The sequence below is a fragment of the Eleutherodactylus coqui genome, chromosome 1 (genome assembly GCF_035609145.1).
Source record: "Eleutherodactylus coqui strain aEleCoq1 chromosome 1, aEleCoq1.hap1, whole genome shotgun sequence".
Lineage (NCBI taxonomy): Eukaryota > Metazoa > Chordata > Amphibia > Anura > Eleutherodactylidae > Eleutherodactylus > Eleutherodactylus coqui.
Window position 1 is genome coordinate 331,925,712 of NC_089837.1, and position 17,863 is coordinate 331,943,574.

The 17,863-nt window shown below is 43.6% G+C and overlaps 1 protein-coding gene across 2 annotated transcripts in view; it reads left to right on the forward strand.

The window, feature by feature from the left end:
* LOC136576244 (ras GTPase-activating protein 4-like) overlaps positions 1-17,863 on the forward strand; it is a 143,953-nt gene that overhangs the window by 107,882 nt on the left and 18,208 nt on the right. For both annotated transcript variants that reach the window (XM_066575369.1, XM_066575380.1), the window contains exons 11-14: positions 5,074-5,138; positions 8,112-8,224; positions 16,558-16,750; positions 17,561-17,698. In XM_066575369.1, coding sequence (XP_066431466.1) covers positions 5,074-5,138; positions 8,112-8,224; positions 16,558-16,750; positions 17,561-17,698 — 509 coding nt within the window. The remainder of the gene's footprint in view (positions 1-5,073; positions 5,139-8,111; positions 8,225-16,557; positions 16,751-17,560; positions 17,699-17,863) is intronic.

Consider the following 17,863-nt stretch of genomic DNA (forward strand, 5'->3'; position numbering starts at 1 on the left):
GCACAATCGCCACCGGCACAATCGTCGTAGGGCAGGCGCAATGGCCTTAAGCCCTGAAAATATGTAGTCAGCCAGACAATAATGTGTGGAGGAGCAGCTTGTTCCTGGCAGGCTAATATGCAGTCACCCACTCAACCCAGCCCAGTTTGGGGAGGAGTGACTGCATATACTAATAGCCTGCACATGTGAACGATACCAAAGATGTCAGCCATAGACATCTGCTCCTCCACACATTATTGTCTGGCTGACTACATATTTTCAGGGCTTAAGGCCATTGCGCCTGCCCTACGGCGATTGTGCCGGTGGCGATTGTGCCTGCCTTATGGCGATCGTGCCTATGGCGACCGTGTCTGCTTTGCAGACTTTCAGGTATTTTTGGCTTTTTCAGTGAATAGATGTTAATGTAACTGGTGCATTGTGTTGACTCAACTTATCATAACGCATTAAAGGGGTTGTCTCGTGAAATCAAGTGGGGTTCAGCACTTCTGTATGGCCATATTAATGCACTTTGTAATATACATCATGCATTAATTATGAGCCATACAGAAGTTATTCACTTACCTGCTCCGTTGCTAGCGTCCCCGTCGCCATGGATCCGTCTAAATTCTCTGTCTTCTGGCGTTTTTAGACGCGCCTGCGCAGTCCGGTCTTCTCCTGGTGAATGGGGCCGCTCGTGCCGGAGAGCTGGTCCTCGTAGCTCCACCCCGTCACGTGTGCCGATTCCAGCCAATCAGGAGGCTGGAATCGGCAATGGACCGCACAGAGCCCACGGTGCACCATGGGAGAAGACCCGCAGTGCATCGTGGGTGAAGATCCCGGTGGCCATCTTGGTAAAGGAAGAAAGAAGTCGCCGCAGCGTGGGGATTCGGGTAAGTAATAAACTTTTTTTTTTTTAACCCATCCCTTGGGTTTGTCTCGCGCCGAACGGGGGGCCTATTGAATAAAAAAAAAAAACGTTTCAGCGTGAGACAACCCCTTTAAGTGTCAAGTTAATGTTTGCTACTTCTATAGGTTACCAAAAATTAGAGGATTAATTAAAGGGAGTATAACTGAAGGACCAAACTACAAAGGGCTTCTTTATAACCTATTTTAACCATGGAGATGTTAACCATGTTCATAGATGTGCATAGAAGCTGCAAACACAAAACAATATGAAATGTGTAATCAAGGCTAGATAAAATCTACTTAAAAATTGGGTGATTTTTGTAAAAACCTTACATTATTTACCATTCTCTGATCATAAGCTACATCCTGTATTGTTGTCTGCTGATTGATAGGCTAGGATCACATCTGGACTTATTTCATATTTCTGTTCCATTCCAAAAAAAATGAAAATAATGGCTAGAAACTTCACATTAAAGACACCATTGACTATAATGGGGTCCATCTTGTTTCTGCCATGGTACCGGATTTTCTAGTTTTTTTTAATGCAATCTACGATGTAGGCTCTTAATGGAGCTTCTGATGCAGATGAGAATTTTACTTAACTAGATGTGGTCAACAAGCTTGTAGAACACACATCAAACAGCTTAAACCAGCTCTTATAATGCTGAACAGCGCCTGGTTTAAAAATAAGAAAAATGTACACAATCAGAGCAGTGTCTCATCAGACCTTCACCCACAGAAGACTGTTGGGAGTCTTCAGCATTGGTGCCTGCAGAAGAGTGAATGTAGTTTAGGCTGCTTGTATCTGAATAAGAGAAGTAATGCAAAGTATCTTGAAAAAGTAACCAACTTTTTAGATTCTTTCTATGGCAATATTATATAGCTTGTTTTTGTAACTATGGCGTACCTCATGTCAGTGATTTTGTACATGGAACATTGTTTTCCCTTAGGCCCATGACAGCACCAGTGAGAGACCGCCTCCTATACAGGTAGGAAACTCCCAGATCTCTTTGAAGGCGGGCACACCATTTACCTCCTCAGTTCCTGTTTCCTGCTTGGCTGACTGCTCTTTCAAGGAATCTTCCAGATTTCTAAAGGTGGCAGACTGCAGGGCCTCACTTTCAAACTACATGGCATGAGAGGTTACCTGTTGGGTGTAAGTCTCCACTTGGAGCCTACGGGTAAGCCTGGAATCATCCTCTTGTCTCCTGCAGTAGATGCTCTGCTCCCCTGTCTCTGGAGGTTATCGAGGGAAGTCTTAGTAATATATGTCCATCCAGTTCAGCCTATTACATCTGCCCCCACCCCCCAATGTTGATCCAGAGGAACATAAAAAAAACCCTAATGAGGTAGAAGCCAATTTTCCCCATTTAGGGCTCAGTTAGACGAGTGTTTTTTCTTTGTGCACCTATGTGCGCAAATAAAATGTGCTCCACACATGCTAAAAATGCTCCGTGCCCATTGCCTTCAATGGGGCCGGTGCTACTGCAGCCGGTCCCATTGAAAGCAATGTGATGCAGGCAACCCCCGTAGTGATTTTCGGGGAAGGGCTTGAAATATAAGCCCTTCCCTGAAAATCATCCCTAGCTGCTGTTAAAAATATATACATCACCTCTCCGCCGCTGTGCAGCTCCAATGCGTCTTCTCGCTGGCTTCTCCAACACAGTTTGAAGCTTTTTGTTTTTAATCCCTGTCTCCTGAAAGACCTGGTTCTGATTGACTGAGCGCTGAGGCAATCAAAGGCAGCACTCAGCCATTCATTGAATGACAGCTGAGGGCTGCCTATGATTGGTCACAGCGCTCAGCCATTCATTGGTTGCCTGCATCCCATTGCTTTCAATCGGGCCGGCTGCAGGCGCCATTGAAAGCAATGGGAGAACATCACGATCCTCTGCCACAGCTGTGGCAGGGAATTTTTTTCGTCCCCGCAGGAAGTCCCCTCATCAATGAACACTGACAGTGCTGTCACAGTGTTCAGTGATGAGAGGACTCCCGCGGGGAATCTTTTTGCGCTGCGAGGACCTTGCCGCGGCACGCATGTCCAATCTTTTGCAAGTGCAAAGATTTTGCGCTTGTAAAAGCCGGACAAGTGAACAGATCATAGTTAGAGATGAGCGAGCGTACTCGGAAAAGCACTACTCGCTCGAGTAATTTGCTTTATCCGAGTATCGCTGTGCTCGTCCCTGAAGATTCGGGTGCTGCTGCGGCTGACAGGTGAGTCGCAGCGGGGAGCAGGGGAGAGCGGGCGGGAGAGAGGGAGAGAAAGATCTCCCCTCCGTTCCTCCCCGCTCTCCCCTGCAGCTCCCCGCTCCGTGCCGGCACCCGAATCTTCAGGGACGAGCACAGCGATACTCGGATAAAGCAAATTACTCGAGCGAGTAGTGCTTTTCCGAGTACGCTCGCTCATCTCTAATCATAGTTCTATCAGACGCATCCAGGCTCCTCTTGTACTCTTTTATAAAATTTGCCATCACCACGTTCTCAGACAGAGAGTTCCATAGTCTCACTGTTCTTAGGCCGCCTGCAGACGAGCGGGTCGGATCTGGCAGCGAGAATTCTCGCCGCGGGACCCGACCCGAGAGCCTGCAGGGATGAGCGCGTACTCTCCAGCGCCTGGCGGCCCCGGCTCTTTCATGTGCCGGCTGCAGCGCAGCCGGCGCATGCGCAGACCGGAGCCGGCGACCGGGTGAGTGCGAGCCCCGCACAAAAATAGGACATGTCGCGGTTTGTTTGCCGCGCGAGATTTCGCGCGGCCAAACCGCGGCCGTCTGCATAGGAGTGCGTATTGTAATGCACTCCTATGCAAACTTTCAGTGGCGGAAATCCCGCGGGAAATACCGCCGCGGGATTTCCGCCCGTGTGCAGGCGGCCTTACAGTCAAGAATGATAAAGTCCCTTTCTTTACCTCATGGGATACTTCTCCTGCAGTAGATGCTGTGCTCCCGTGTCTCTGGAGGTTTTGGAGGGAAGTCCCTTTCTCTACCTTATGGGATACTTCTCTTGCAGTAGATGCTGTGCTCCCCTGTCTCTGGAGGTTTTGGAGGGAAGTCCCTTTCTCTACCTCATTGGATATTTTTCCTGCATTAGATGCTGTGTTCCCATGTCTCTGGAGGTTTTGTAGAGAAGTCCCTTTACCTCATTGGATACTTCTCCTGCAGTAGATGCTGTGCTCCCCTGTCTCTGGAGGTTTTGTAGGAAAGTCCCTCTCTCTACCTCATCGGACACTTCTCCTGCAGTTGTGGGAGAACCTTTGGGTGGTGGTATACTAGCCCTGTGTGTCACCTGGCCTGGAGGTTTGTGGTGCTTCCATCACCAGATGGAGTTCAGGTGTGTACTGCTCTGGGTGATGTCTAGTAGCCACTGTGTGGTGCAGGGGAAGTGGCGGAAGAAATGGGCGCTTTCTGAGAGGATCTCCAGCCAGTCCAGTGAGTAGAATTACCCCGCATAAGGGATTAAATTCTGTCTTTGCCTTTACCCTTCTTCAATGAAAAATGTAAGGGGATGGCTATATGTGCGCTCAAGCAGATCGATATTCCATATGGTCTTTGCTTGGGGCTTATGGCCTCTGGTCTATAATTTGTCTACAGCCTATGACCTTTTATGGCTCTGACTATGGCCTGACAGCCTTTGTTTGCTCTGGCTATAATAGCCCTTGATGGCTCTGCCTATAGCATAACGGCCCTGGATGGATTTTGCTACAGAACTGAGCAGGTAAAGGGTGTACTTGCCTTTAAAGAGATTTGGGAGGTCCCCATTTCCTGTCTGGATGAGACGCAGTCTATCACTGGTGCTGCCATGAGCTCATGGAAAACTGATTACCGGTAAGTAATCTTATGTTTCTATAAATGGAACAGTTTGCTTTTAGTGGTTTTCTTTTGCAAATTTTCCTGATAAAGGAAGATAAATCTGGTGTCATAATTGACATGCTGCAGATTTAAAATCTGCAACATATGTTCATTTCTGCAGGGTTGTGTGCACATTTTTTTATGCAGCATATGGACGAGATTTTGAAAATGTCATCCAGTTTGCTGCTACTGAATGTCCGCCCAATGTGAACATAACCTAAAACTTTATATTGGCTCTCTTTCTATCAGCTATGGTACATAACACGTCATAAAAATTTTACGCTTTAAGTTTTCTACTATATTGCATTGAAATGTTTTCTTCACTTTTTTATAATTACTATAGATGAACCAAACACATTATTCAGAAGCAATTCTTTGGCCTCTAAGTCAATGGAATCATTTCTTAAGGTATGAATCTATTTCTCGTAAAGGGCTACTCTTGCAAAAATACAGTTTCCATCCTTGCATCCCTCACCTGATTGTCAGTCACACTTTGAAAATATCCTTTGTATATTGCTGTCACTCCCATGCAGTTCATCCCCTGTCTGATGCTTATCTTGATGTTAAGATTTCATCCTGCTTTCTCTTCCATTATTCTGTGCCTTCAGTCCCATGGTGCATTAGCACCACATCGCATGGGCAACTAGAACCTGTACCATATTTGCCTGCAGGAAGGATACTGATTATCACTACTCTGTATATTCACCTAAATAAGCTTCAGACCATAGGTACATAGCCCATGAGCTGAACTGTCTTCATTATAACAGTGTGACAGGAGGCCCTGTAACTTTGAGTAACTGTGATTGGAGTTTGTGTCCCCCTCTAAAGAGCTAGTGTGGTAGGATCCATCACAAAGCACTAATTGACTGAAAAATTGACTAAGTTGAGAACACATAAACCCAAGTAAATATCAGCTAGTCAGAATTGAGACCCGTCTGAAGAAAAGGACTCTAGGAAGCTTCTAGCCCACTTATATATACTGAAGGCTAGCTACATAATGGATGAAAAAAAATTCACCCAAGTGACTCTTTAAACTTGTGTAAAATATTTATGATGCTAGTGGTGATCAAATTAGAATTGCTCCTTTCTATTATCATGTTGTTTGTAGGTGCAACATTCAATTCTTACATTTTTTTAATAGTATTCAGAGCTCTTTTTGCTGGTAGAAAGCTGCGAATCTCCTACATAAAGTATGTACAATGAGTAAAAGTCTGACTCGCTTCAGTCACCACTTAGGGGAACTGGCCACCTACCTAAATACACATACGATGAAGTATTGCAATTGTAGCAGTGTCTGCAGTTGGGGTGGGGTTCAGCAAGGATGCAGTCGTTCACACAGTCCATATAAAGTCCATCCAACTTTATTATATGTTAGTAACAGAAGATTAGTTGAGAAACAGCCACTTGCAGCTTTTTGCAATAAAGAGAAATAAAGCAACCAATCAGAAGCTCACAGTGGACTTGTGTTCACTTCCAGCCTCTGACCCAGACTGACTATCTGGGCTTGTAGTCTTTTATGTCCCAGTTACTAGCTCAGTGAGCTGACTAGGGAACCAAGCAAATCCTGTACTGGACTGGGAGAGAGACTGATGGATCCCACTAACAACCTACCCACCACTCCAATAAAAATGCAGCCCAGGCGTGCAAAACTCCAGTCCTCATGGACGCCAGTGTCATGTTTTCAGGATTTCCTCAGTATCGCACAGATGATGTAATTATTGTTGGTGCTGCAGACATTCCTACAGGGGCTCTTACTATAGGATATCCTGAAAACATGACCTGATGGTGGTCCACGCAGACTGGAGTTGGGGACCCCTGATCTAGCCTGTAACTTACTTAAAGGGGTTGTCCCGCGGCAGCAAGTGGGTCTATACACTTCTGTATGGCCATATTAATGCACTTTGTAATGTACATTGTGCATTAATTATGAGCCATACAGAAGTTATCAAAAGTTATTCACTTACCTGTTCTGTTGCTGGCGTCCTCGTCTCCATGGTTGCCGTCTAATTTTCGCCGTCTAATGGCCAAATTAGACGCGCTTGCGCAGTCCAGGTCTTCTTATCTTCTCAATGGGGCTCCGTGTAGCTCCGCCCCGTCACGTGCCGATTCCAGCCAATCAGGAGGTTGGAATCGGCAATGGACCGCACAGAAGCCCTGCGGTCCACCGAGGGAGAAGATGCCGGCGGCCATCTTCAGCCGGTAAGTAAGAAGTCACCGGAGCGCGGGGATTCAGGTAAGCGCTGTGCGGATTTTTCTTTAGGTCCCTGCATCGGGGTTGTCTCGCGCCGAACGGGGGGGGGGGGGTTGGGGAAAAAAAAACCCGTTTCGGCGCGGGACAACCCCTTTAAATAACATCTCAGCAAACCATCTCTCCTGAATTTTTCATTTCACCCAGCTTAGGTGAAATATTCACTCCCTCCAGTTAATTTTCCTGCCACATGGTTACACAGTATATTGTACAAAGTTCAAAGTATCTTTTTTCTGTAACGCCGCAACATTTCAGAACAAAACATACATGGGCTCATGCTGCCCGAACCTGCTGACAGATTCCTTGAAAAAAAAAAAAGAAGGTTTTTTTTTTTTTAAGTATTAACAGATTTTCATAAATATAAACTAATATATGATTGGTACGGCGTAATTGTACTGCCATGCAGAGTAACGTTAACAAGTCATTTTTACTTGAATGATGTAAACATTAAATCCAAAGAACAATGCTGTAGTTCCATTTTTTTCCATTTTGCCTTACTTACATTTTTTTTTACGTTCTTCAGTACATTATGTCATACGTTAAATAGTATCATTAAAAATATAACTTGTCTTGCATAAACAAACTTTCATATGGCTATATCTACGGAAGATAAAAAAGTTATAACTTAGAAGGCATGCATGATAAACACAATGAAAGAACAAACCTGCTGCTTGGGTTTGCTTACATGCGATTAGAGATGAGCGAGCGTACTCGCTAAGGGCAAATACTTGAGCGAGTATTGCCTTTTGGGAGTACCTGCCCGCTCATCTCAAAAGATTCGGGTGCCGGCAGGGGTGAGCGGTGAGTTGCGGGAGTGAGCAGGGGGTAGTGGGGGGGGGGGGGGGGAGGTTAGAGAGAGAGATCCCGAATCTTCTTTTGAGACGAGCGGGCAGGTACTCGCTAAGGGCAATGCTCGCGAGTATTTGCCCTTCGCGAGTACGCTTGCTCATCTCTACATACGATTTATACTCAGGAGCTGCTCATTTATTTGTCTTTTTATTTCTATGATGTCTTTGGCTGATAAGATATCTCCATTCTGTTACTGTGAACTTAGCCGGTATTTACATAAAGGTAAAAGGTACATAAAGCAATTGTTTCCTTCCTGTTAAGTTGTGATGTGATTTGTTTCCTAGGTGGCAGGAACGCAGTATCTACATAGTGTTGTTGGGCCAACCATAAATCGAATCTTTGAAGAGAAAAAATATATTGAACTTGACCCCAGTAAAGTAGAAATAAAAGAAGCAGGGTAAGTGCCGCCAAGGAAAAAAAGTGGGAAACTGTAAATTGTAACTGGACACATAGGAGAGTAATTTAATTGTGTATTGCGCGGACATAATATGCGGTGATTGGAGTCAGTACAAGTACATTGATTTTCATGGATCCATTCACACTTGCGTATATACATTGTGCATAATACACGCATAAAAAAATGCAGCATGTTCTATTTTGCCATGTATTACGCACGATAGAGCCCTATTGTTCTCTACGGGTGCAAACGAAAATGCTGTACATATGCAAGTGCATTGGGTATGTACGGCATATTTTACACATGTTGCTAGGAAAGATGACTTAAAAGTTGAAAAAGAAAAAAAGAACCCAGGAATCCAGTGCAGGACAGCATTCGCAGGCATACGTAATCACAAACGCAGTGATACACAGCTCCACATGCCGATAAAACACTGCAATTTAAATACAGCTTTTTACCATACAGTCATTTGACCCCGAACGTAGGTCTCATGTCAACAGGCACGCATGGTTTCATAGTATGGAATCCTGCAGCGGTTTCTACCTGTGCCCGCAGCCATGAGGCTAAAAATTACATTTACTCACCTGTCCGGACGCTGCAGAGCTCTCCTCCATAGCGGACGGATCATCTTTCCTCTGCCCAGCGGATGCGCTCGGCATACTGTGCTCAAATTTTTTTTGTAATCTCCTGCTCTCCCACAATGACAGCTGTTGCTGTGCCGTGGCGGGGATGGCTTCCATTGACTTTAATGGAAGCCGTCCCTGTGGGATCCGCAGAAAAAATGGAGGATCCTGGGGGGGAAAAATCACACCCACATGCATTAAATTGCCCTGCGGATGCTTATGCATCCCTAAGGGCTTCTAGAGCTGCAGATCTCCCACGTGGGAGACATGCATGGATCTTATCATTAAAATGCACCCGTGGACATTGGGCCTTAGTCTGGTACTGTGGTCATGTGTAAGTTTTTTGATTTGCTGTGCCTTTTTTTTTTTTAAATGACAGAAAACAAGAGCGGACGAGCGTTGTTGGGGCCAGAATGCGTTCCACCGCCATTTGTCCCTGAAGTTCCGGATGATAATTGTCTGATAGACAGTCATTCATTTAATTGTACCTTGTTGTAGTTTTTCCCATCAATTCTTGGGCCGGCTCACACGAGGCTGCGTGTATAATGCAGTGTTCTATCGCTGTGTAAGCCGGTGTTTCGCTGTGTATGACAGCAATTTTGGACTGCGCATGACAGCATATCTCACACACGCTGCCATTTGCAGTCTTCCTGGTTTTAATTTCTCCCTCTGTTGCTTAGTGACGGTGCATATAAACACTGCAATGTAATTGCGTATGTACAGTTTTTATTACGCGCCCATAGAGAACAATGGGGCTCTATTGTGTATACTATACAGTAAAATAGAACATGCTGCATTCTTTTTTACAAGCATATTATACGCAATGTATATACGCAAATGTGAATGGATAAATGAAAATCGGTGTACTTTATTGGATCCTTTCACCGAGTAATACGCAATTAAATTACGCTCGTGTGAGCCTGCGCTAAATGTTCTTATGTGTACAGAGACCACATTTAAGGCTTAAACACACAAACAAGTTTTCTCCCCTCATGCAGCCGTGATAATCACAGCCACGTAACAGGACAAAACGAAACTACTGATTTTAATGGATTTCAGTGGTTTCGTTATCACTATCGAGATTCCTGCCTGTTAAGGTCTTTTTCACACGCGTGACAGCGATATCGTTGCGGGAAAATTGCAGCAATATCATGTCTGTGTTCTGTGTGATATTGATGCATTTTCTCGCGATGATATCGCGATTCTGTGTCACTACAAGTCGCGCGACTTTGTAGAGCTCTTTTCTGGGATTTTTTGGGGGGCTTGTAATATAAGCCCTACCCTGGAAATAAGACCTAAACAAAAACAAACAAACAATACAACACCTATCAGGAGCTGTTCTCTGCAGCACACTTCCTCTCCACAGCTCCGGAACACTTGCTTGTAGTTTTCAGCCAGAGCTTCCTGGTCAGAGGTTCGAAAAACCCCACCAGCACTGTCTCTGATTGGTTCTCGAGTACTGCGGCTCAGCGAATCAAAGCCAGTCCTTGATGAATCAATCGCAGTCATCGCATTGAATGGCTTTGATTGGTTCATCGAGCGCTACAGTGATTGGCTGAGACGTGGCATTTAAGAACCAATTAGAGCCAGCGCTTCCTGGAGGTGGGGTTTTTGAACCTCTGACCAGGAAGCTCTGGCTGAAGACTACAGAGGAGATATGCGGCAGAGTGGACAGCACCTGTTAGGTGTAGCATTGTTTTTTTGTTTTACTGCAGCTAGGGGCTATTTTAGGGGAATCAGTAGGATTTTCTACTGTAAAAGTTGCATCGCACTGCATAAAAACCATGTTTTCATGCTTTGTGATGCAACACAAATGAAGGCTCCATAGAGTAACATGAGCTACAAAACAGCACAAATCACGGCAATATTCAGCATGTAGCAGTGTGTAGCAGCCTACAAAACATTAATAATGTGAAGGAATCAAGTGGAAAGTGAAGGCTTAACATTCATGCGATTTGTAGCACTGTCACATCGCAAGAAAATAGCATGATTTTGTCGCCCGTGTGAAACCGGTCTAATAGTACAGGTAAGAAAAGATAGGACAGGACCTATCTTACCCATACATAGTATTAACTACATGCAGGAAAGATAGGATAAGATCTATCTTCCTGATGTTTTTTTTTCAAACTCCTGTTCTATGGCGCGGAGTTTGAACAGCCGGCAGGGGGGGGGGGAAACCTTGTTCCTTACCGGCAAGCATATTTGCGCATATGGCCGTCTGTAACCACCCTCAAAGACAGAACAGTGTTTTTCAGTATGGAAAATTGCTAGGTCCAAACAAATTCTCAGCTCCCCAGTGGGAGCGACATCTTTATAAAGCTGCTCTTGTATATAATTGCAGCAGCAGGTGATGCTCATGTAGCTACAGAGTTGCTTATGCAGCATCTTTCTACCCAAAGAGAAAACAGGAAACCATGTTTTGCTCTACTATGCCATCCAGTAATGTCACAGCCGACCACAGCCGCTGTCAGTAAAGGTGATTATGACCTGCTAAGCCTTTAGGCAGCGGATACACTTGTGACTTTGTAATTGCAAAACTATCTTTCTATGCATTTTGTTTAGTCATTTTCCATTCATTTAAAAGAACAGCAACCCCTGTTTCATCTTCTTCGCACAGACATCTAGCCATTGCCTGCAGAGGTGGTAACAGGGTCACTTGCAACTTTACACAACTTCATTTGTTTTATACAAAAGTATGTTATCGTCACTAAATGTAGGGAACTTGTAACTTTCACTTAAAAAATATATGTTTGATATAAATTTTGCTGCATAGGACTAGTCAGTCTCTGATCTCCAACTTCAGCACTATCTGCTCATCCTAAGGGTTTATTCACACAATATTCGCGCACGAGTTTTGTGCGATGCGCACAAAACTCACACAAATATGAAGTCATATTTTTTTCAATGGATTCATTAACAAAATCGCATCTTTTGCGTTTCCTTCGAATGCCTCGCCCATTGTTTTCAATAAGACCTTAAAAGACATTGCATGACGCTAGCATGCTGTGTGATGTGCATGTGAGTGCGATGTGATGTTTCCCATTTAAGTCAGTGGGAAACACTTGCGAATTTATCACGCACATGAAACAAGTGCGTGAAGATCGCAATTTTGATGCAATGCGATTTTGATTTAAAACACTTTGCTGTGAAAATCGCACTTTGGCAAGCGCCATATCAGGCGAGGTTTTTCAGCCTGATATCGCGCTCACCCATGTGAATGTAGTCTTAAAGGGAATTCTGTGTGACCTATAGGCAGCATGTTACAGAGCTCGAGGAGCTGATCTGATTGATATATAGTTTTGTGGGAAAATCCAAATGCACCTGGCAATGCAGCAGCTATGATGGGGAGTGAGCACTGTTAGGGTGACTACCCACTGCAGTTTTTTTTCACTGCGAAATTTGCAGCGTTTTTTTTCTGCAGGGGTCTATGGGACTTGTAATGTTAAAATCGCGATCGCGCAAAATCGCGACTTTGCGGTAAATTGCGATTTTAACATTAACAAGTCCCATAGACACCTGGAGAAAAAAAATGCTGCGAATTTCGCCGTGAAAAAAAACTGTAGTGAGTAGTCACCCTTAGAAGAGAAGCCATCTGCAGAATAGTACAGCTTCTCCTTCACAGCTCCCAGGTCATGGCGGCATATGAATGGGAAGGGAGAGGAGTAAAACAAATGGGGGTGGTGGAACAGATTCAGGACACAGGACTCTTAAAAATAAATGTGATATAATAGAGATACTTATTAATAAATTGTAATATGGGAACAGAAAAGTTGTGTCTGCAACTGTTCTATAGAGAAGACACATCTGGGGCGCCTTCTGCTGTTATGCTGCTAGGTGAAGACTAGGTGCTGTTGAGCTCTTTACAGGGCGCGATATGTAAAGGCTGACAGAGTTCCCTCTCTCGCCTATATGGCTCTTGGGATGCGGCGACACAAAAACAAAACTTTAAAAAAGTGTTTTTTGTGTACAAAAAGACATTAAAAAAATCTGTTTAAACTTGGTATCGCCAGAATCCTGCCGACCCAGAGGATGATGTTATCACATTATTTATTTTTCACACTGTTGTAGTAATAATAATATAAATGTGTTTCTTATATCAGCGTAGGCAAACATATATATATATATATATATTTATTTTTTTTTCATATATCCACCTTCATGGAAAATAGCTAGCAGTGAAATGGTTAACTGGTTCAATACTGTACACTGTGCATTCTTGTGCAGTATCTCCAACACTCCTCTACACAATTCTCAGGACTTAACAAGGTCTACAGATGTGTTTCTTATGAGAAAGACCTGCGATGCCCACCGCTTATCAGAGGGGGGCTCCTCCTTATCTCCTTCCTTGGATTTCTTTGTCCAGATTGGAATATTATTAAAGTCTACGCTACTTGGGTATATAGGAATTATGTGTTCACATAGCAACATACACCTTGGGCGTAAACATATGTTAATTATCAGCGTCATTACATACTAGGCCAATCATGAGTTGTTATGATGTTGGGAGGGATATGCACGTAATTGGGGCGTCATATTCAGTATAACTGTATTGTACTTCCTTTCAATAAACCAGAAGGGTATGGGGGCTGACGGATAGCATCCATGAGTTCAAATACATATATTCATGCATGAAGCTTCCCATTATAACCAATCTGGAGCAAACCACTGAAATCTTCTGGAATATGATCTATTTCCATAACAACATTCAACACCATAAAAACGAAATCCAAAAAAAAAATCGCTGAATTTCTTTTTATTTTCCCAGTCCCCCTTAAAAAAAATAATAAACATTATACAATACATTATATGTACCCAAAATGATGCCATTAAAAAATACAACTTCTGCTGGCAAAAAACAAGCCCTTATGTGGCTGTCAACAGAAAAATTTAAGTTACGGCTCTAGGAATGCAATAATGAAAAAAAAACTGAAAAATTAGTTGGTCATTAAGGTACGAACAGGCTTTGTCACTAAGGAGTTAACCTTAAAAGTGAACTAATGACCAAGAGATTAGATGTTTGAACTTCCTGTGACTGAATATTCAAGAGAAAATAGCAGTATATTTCCTGTAAATCCTGGACTATTAACAAAAACGTATGGATGCTGCCAGTAAATTACTAAACCTGCCCCACAAATCTCTAACCTGCTGCTGACTTCATGCTAGATTTGTTTGATAGATAAAACATGATTTAGCTAGGAAATGTATTAGTGTTGTTGGACGGTGTTTCACTTCAGCTTCCTGTAAAAGAGCCTGCATTATTAAGTAATTGTAAGTTATATTCTGAAGAGGTTGCATGTATCTTGTAAGTAAGAGCTAGAGTATGGAGAAACTCTGTATGCACCTTCTTACTAATACACTTAGGCCTCATGTCCATGGGTGGATCAGATTCTGCATGTGGGACCCCCACAGCGGCTTCAATGGAAGCCGTCCATGCGGGATCTGCACTGAAATGGAGCATGCGGCAATTTTTTTTTTCGGGACCAGGGGGTCCACAAATCAAATCCGCATTATTTATTTCATATGCAGATGCCCATGTATCCCTATGGGTGGTTTGATTTGCGGATCGCCTGGATTCCGCAAATCAAACCCGCCCGTGGACATTGGGCATTAATAGCCCTCAATAAAGGGATTTATTCTGGGAAAGAAAACCTTATGACCCCTAATATAGTAAACAAAAGAAAAGCCTGTGAGTTGGCCCCAGCTGTACTGCAGGTTTTATGGAGGCTTTGCTGAAGTATCCCTCCATCCGGAATGTGAAATACTAATTGTTGTACTGCACAGAAAGCCAGTGCAACTGCATATGGAAAATTGTTGATAAGGCCGGATTCACACGGGTGGATTCCAATTGCAGATCAGCGGCATTGAAAAGCATGTAAATTCACTTTAATGCTTACACTTGTGGAAACGAATTGCGTATTCAGCGAGCAGAAGAAAAATCACAGCATTATCTATTTTGCCGCAGATTGGATGGCTTGCATTGAAGTTAACGGAGGTCGCCCAGCCCACAGCCCATACGCAATTAACATTGGGTATGGGCTGTGGGCACCCTATGTCATTACTAAGCGACGGCGTGGGGAAAAAAAAACTGTACTGCACATGACCAACTGCGAGCTGCCGCACTCTTCTGTGATTCAGCAAATTAAGGTATGCAGGGACAGACGGAATCTGCTGCGGCCTCCCGCATGCGGAATCCGGTCAACCCAAAGATAGGATGTGCCGTGATCTGCTTCCCACATCGCCTTTCTCCTTTTCTTCTCTTTCTGGGCACAAACCACTATGATGACTTCTTCTGACTACAACTTATCTCTGCAGAATTTGACACACAAAAATCTTTGATTCTTGCTTTTTAAGAATCTTCCTTATACTTTCCACCTCTATACAATCTCCCTACCTATAATGCCTAACATTTGTTATGGCCCTTGCACAGGATGATTGTCATGTTGAAACAGGAAAAGGGATGTTCCCATCTTGTAATGTGATGACATCTTGATTGGATCCCTGTGCATTCTGGGAAGAGCAAAGAAACACTGTAAACAGGAAGATTGTCGGGATTAGCCAGGTCTAGCTGCTTGGAGAACATTGCCAGGACAGAGGTTTGGCGCGTGAAGTTGTACACTTAGTAGTATCTTCACTATCCGTAGTAACGTCACTACAATTCTTAACTTTTAGAAGTTTGGAAGTGGACATTTGGAAGTTTGGAGCAAGTTCAGAGAAGAGTTACCAAGATGGTAAGCAGCCTGCAAATCATGTCCTGTGAAGAATGGTTAAAGGATCTGGGAATGTTTAGCTTGCAAAAAAGAAAGCCGAGAGGAGACTTAATAGCTGTCTACAAATATCCGAAGGGCTGTCACAGTGCAGAGGGATAAGCCCTATTCTTATTTGTACAAGGAAAGACCAGAAGCAATGGGATGAAACTGAAAGAGAGGAGACACAAATTAAATATTAGAAAAAACTTTCTGACAGTGAGGGCGACCAATGAGTGGAACAGGTTACCACGGGAGGTGGTGAGTTCTCCTTCAATGAAAGTCTTCAAACAGAGGCTGGACGGGCATCTGTCTAGGATGATTTAGTGATCTTGCACTGAGCAGGGGGTTGGACCAGATGACCCTAGAGGGCCCTTCCAACTCTACCATCCTATGATAACCTCTGGTGTTCCTTGCACAGCTGGGTAGCTGGGAGTGTCGCTGTGCAGGGAAAACGCAGACGAGGATGCATTGCTAAGCATATGCTGTGGCCGCTTCATTCTCAGGATCAGTTGGGATCCCACTGTTCAGATTCCCATATACCATAAACTGATGGCATATCCTGGAAATACACTTTGAACCACACTGTTACTGTAGAAAGTCATTGTACTGTATACTGCAGCATTAATATTACTTTGCTCTGGTAATAAGACACCCAGACCAAATGTTACAAAATACCTCTGGGACCCTTTATTTCATTCTCTTGGTATTCATCTATTTAGGTGAGTTCATCAAACTGCTAAATGCTGAAGGACAATTCATAGAGTAATGGTGGTGTGCTTTACAGTTTATACTTCTCAAATTGATGTTAGCCATGAGGCGTTTCTCTGGATGCTTAGCCATGGAAATATAATGCATGAAAAGGTCTTGTGCTGATATTGTATCCAGTGGCAGATTTGCTAGGTGCAATGTAATCACAGTGACATTGGCGGTCGCACATTATTGATGCTATGAATGTCGCTTTCAGGTGTTCAGGCTTACACCGGATCCAGACCGAGAGTGAAATAATCCTCCAGAGCGCCCAGCACCTCCAGTCTTATCTTACCGAACTCCTGATAGCAATAGCAAAGTCAGTGAAGATCTGTCCTGTAACCATACGGTCTACTTTCCGGCAACTGTACAAGCGAGTGGAAGAACGGTTTCCAGAAAATAAACACATGGTTTGTTTAAAGTATATCAAGAACCCACTGTTACACACAGAATATTCTAATAGAGGGCTCTATTCTGTTTATGCATAGTACATTCAGTTTAGTAGTATGTTTAGAGTTAAAGTGACCCTCTGGTGTTAATAAGGTCAAGCATTGATTTAAAGGAATGTTGCCATCCAATAGGTGGCACTGCAGAGGTAATGTTCATCTACCTTATTTTCATATTACCCAAAGGAACATGGATGGACTGATAAGTCTCCTCACTCACTTTCTTGGTTCTCTCCCTAAGGAGAGATGATACCCCTCCCTAGGCTCATAGTCTTATGGGTCCATGTGTTGTGCATACACAACCCTACCTGAAAATACGCCTGTGTGGATGGGCCCCTATATAGATAAAAATTGGTCTTTGTTTCATTTTTCTCATTTTATTTCTACTTTTTACTACATTTATTTAATACTGTGGGGCTCAAGGAAACGAGGAACACATAATGTAGGTTTTTAGCAACGAGGAACTGATTATTCCAAGGCATAGTCACAGTAAAAGATTGGCTGATCCTGTTGATTGCTCTCCTCGAAGGGCACGGACTACCATCCATTAAGGGGAACCTGGAAACAGATTACCTCTTCGGCACATGAAGAATGATTACATAGTACGGAAGAAAGAAGACATTTGTCCATCAAGTTTAAGCAAGGGATGGGAGAGGATATGAATGAAGGGAAGGGCATTGCACTGCATTCTACACTTTTCCAATTATTACCCTAATAAACTAATGCCAGTAATAATGTCACTAATCACCTATTTGTTCTGTGTTTGTTTTCCAGAATGTTAAATTCATTGCAGTGACAAGTTTCTTATGCCTTCGGTTTTTCTCCCCCGCAATAATGTCACCTAAGCTCTTCCATCTCAGGGAAAAGCATGCCGATGCTCGCACAAGCCGGACGCTGCTTCTCTTAGCTAAGGTGACAAAGCTTTATGTATGGTATGTGTGCACGGAGCAGAGGAAAATGGGAATGTCTGACATACGGTAGATTCCAGCTTGCAATACTTTTCACACCTGAAGTTGTTCCTGTTTGTCCTTGTTTGCCCTCAGTAAAAATATTCAAGCTTCCAGTGTTGGGTCCTAT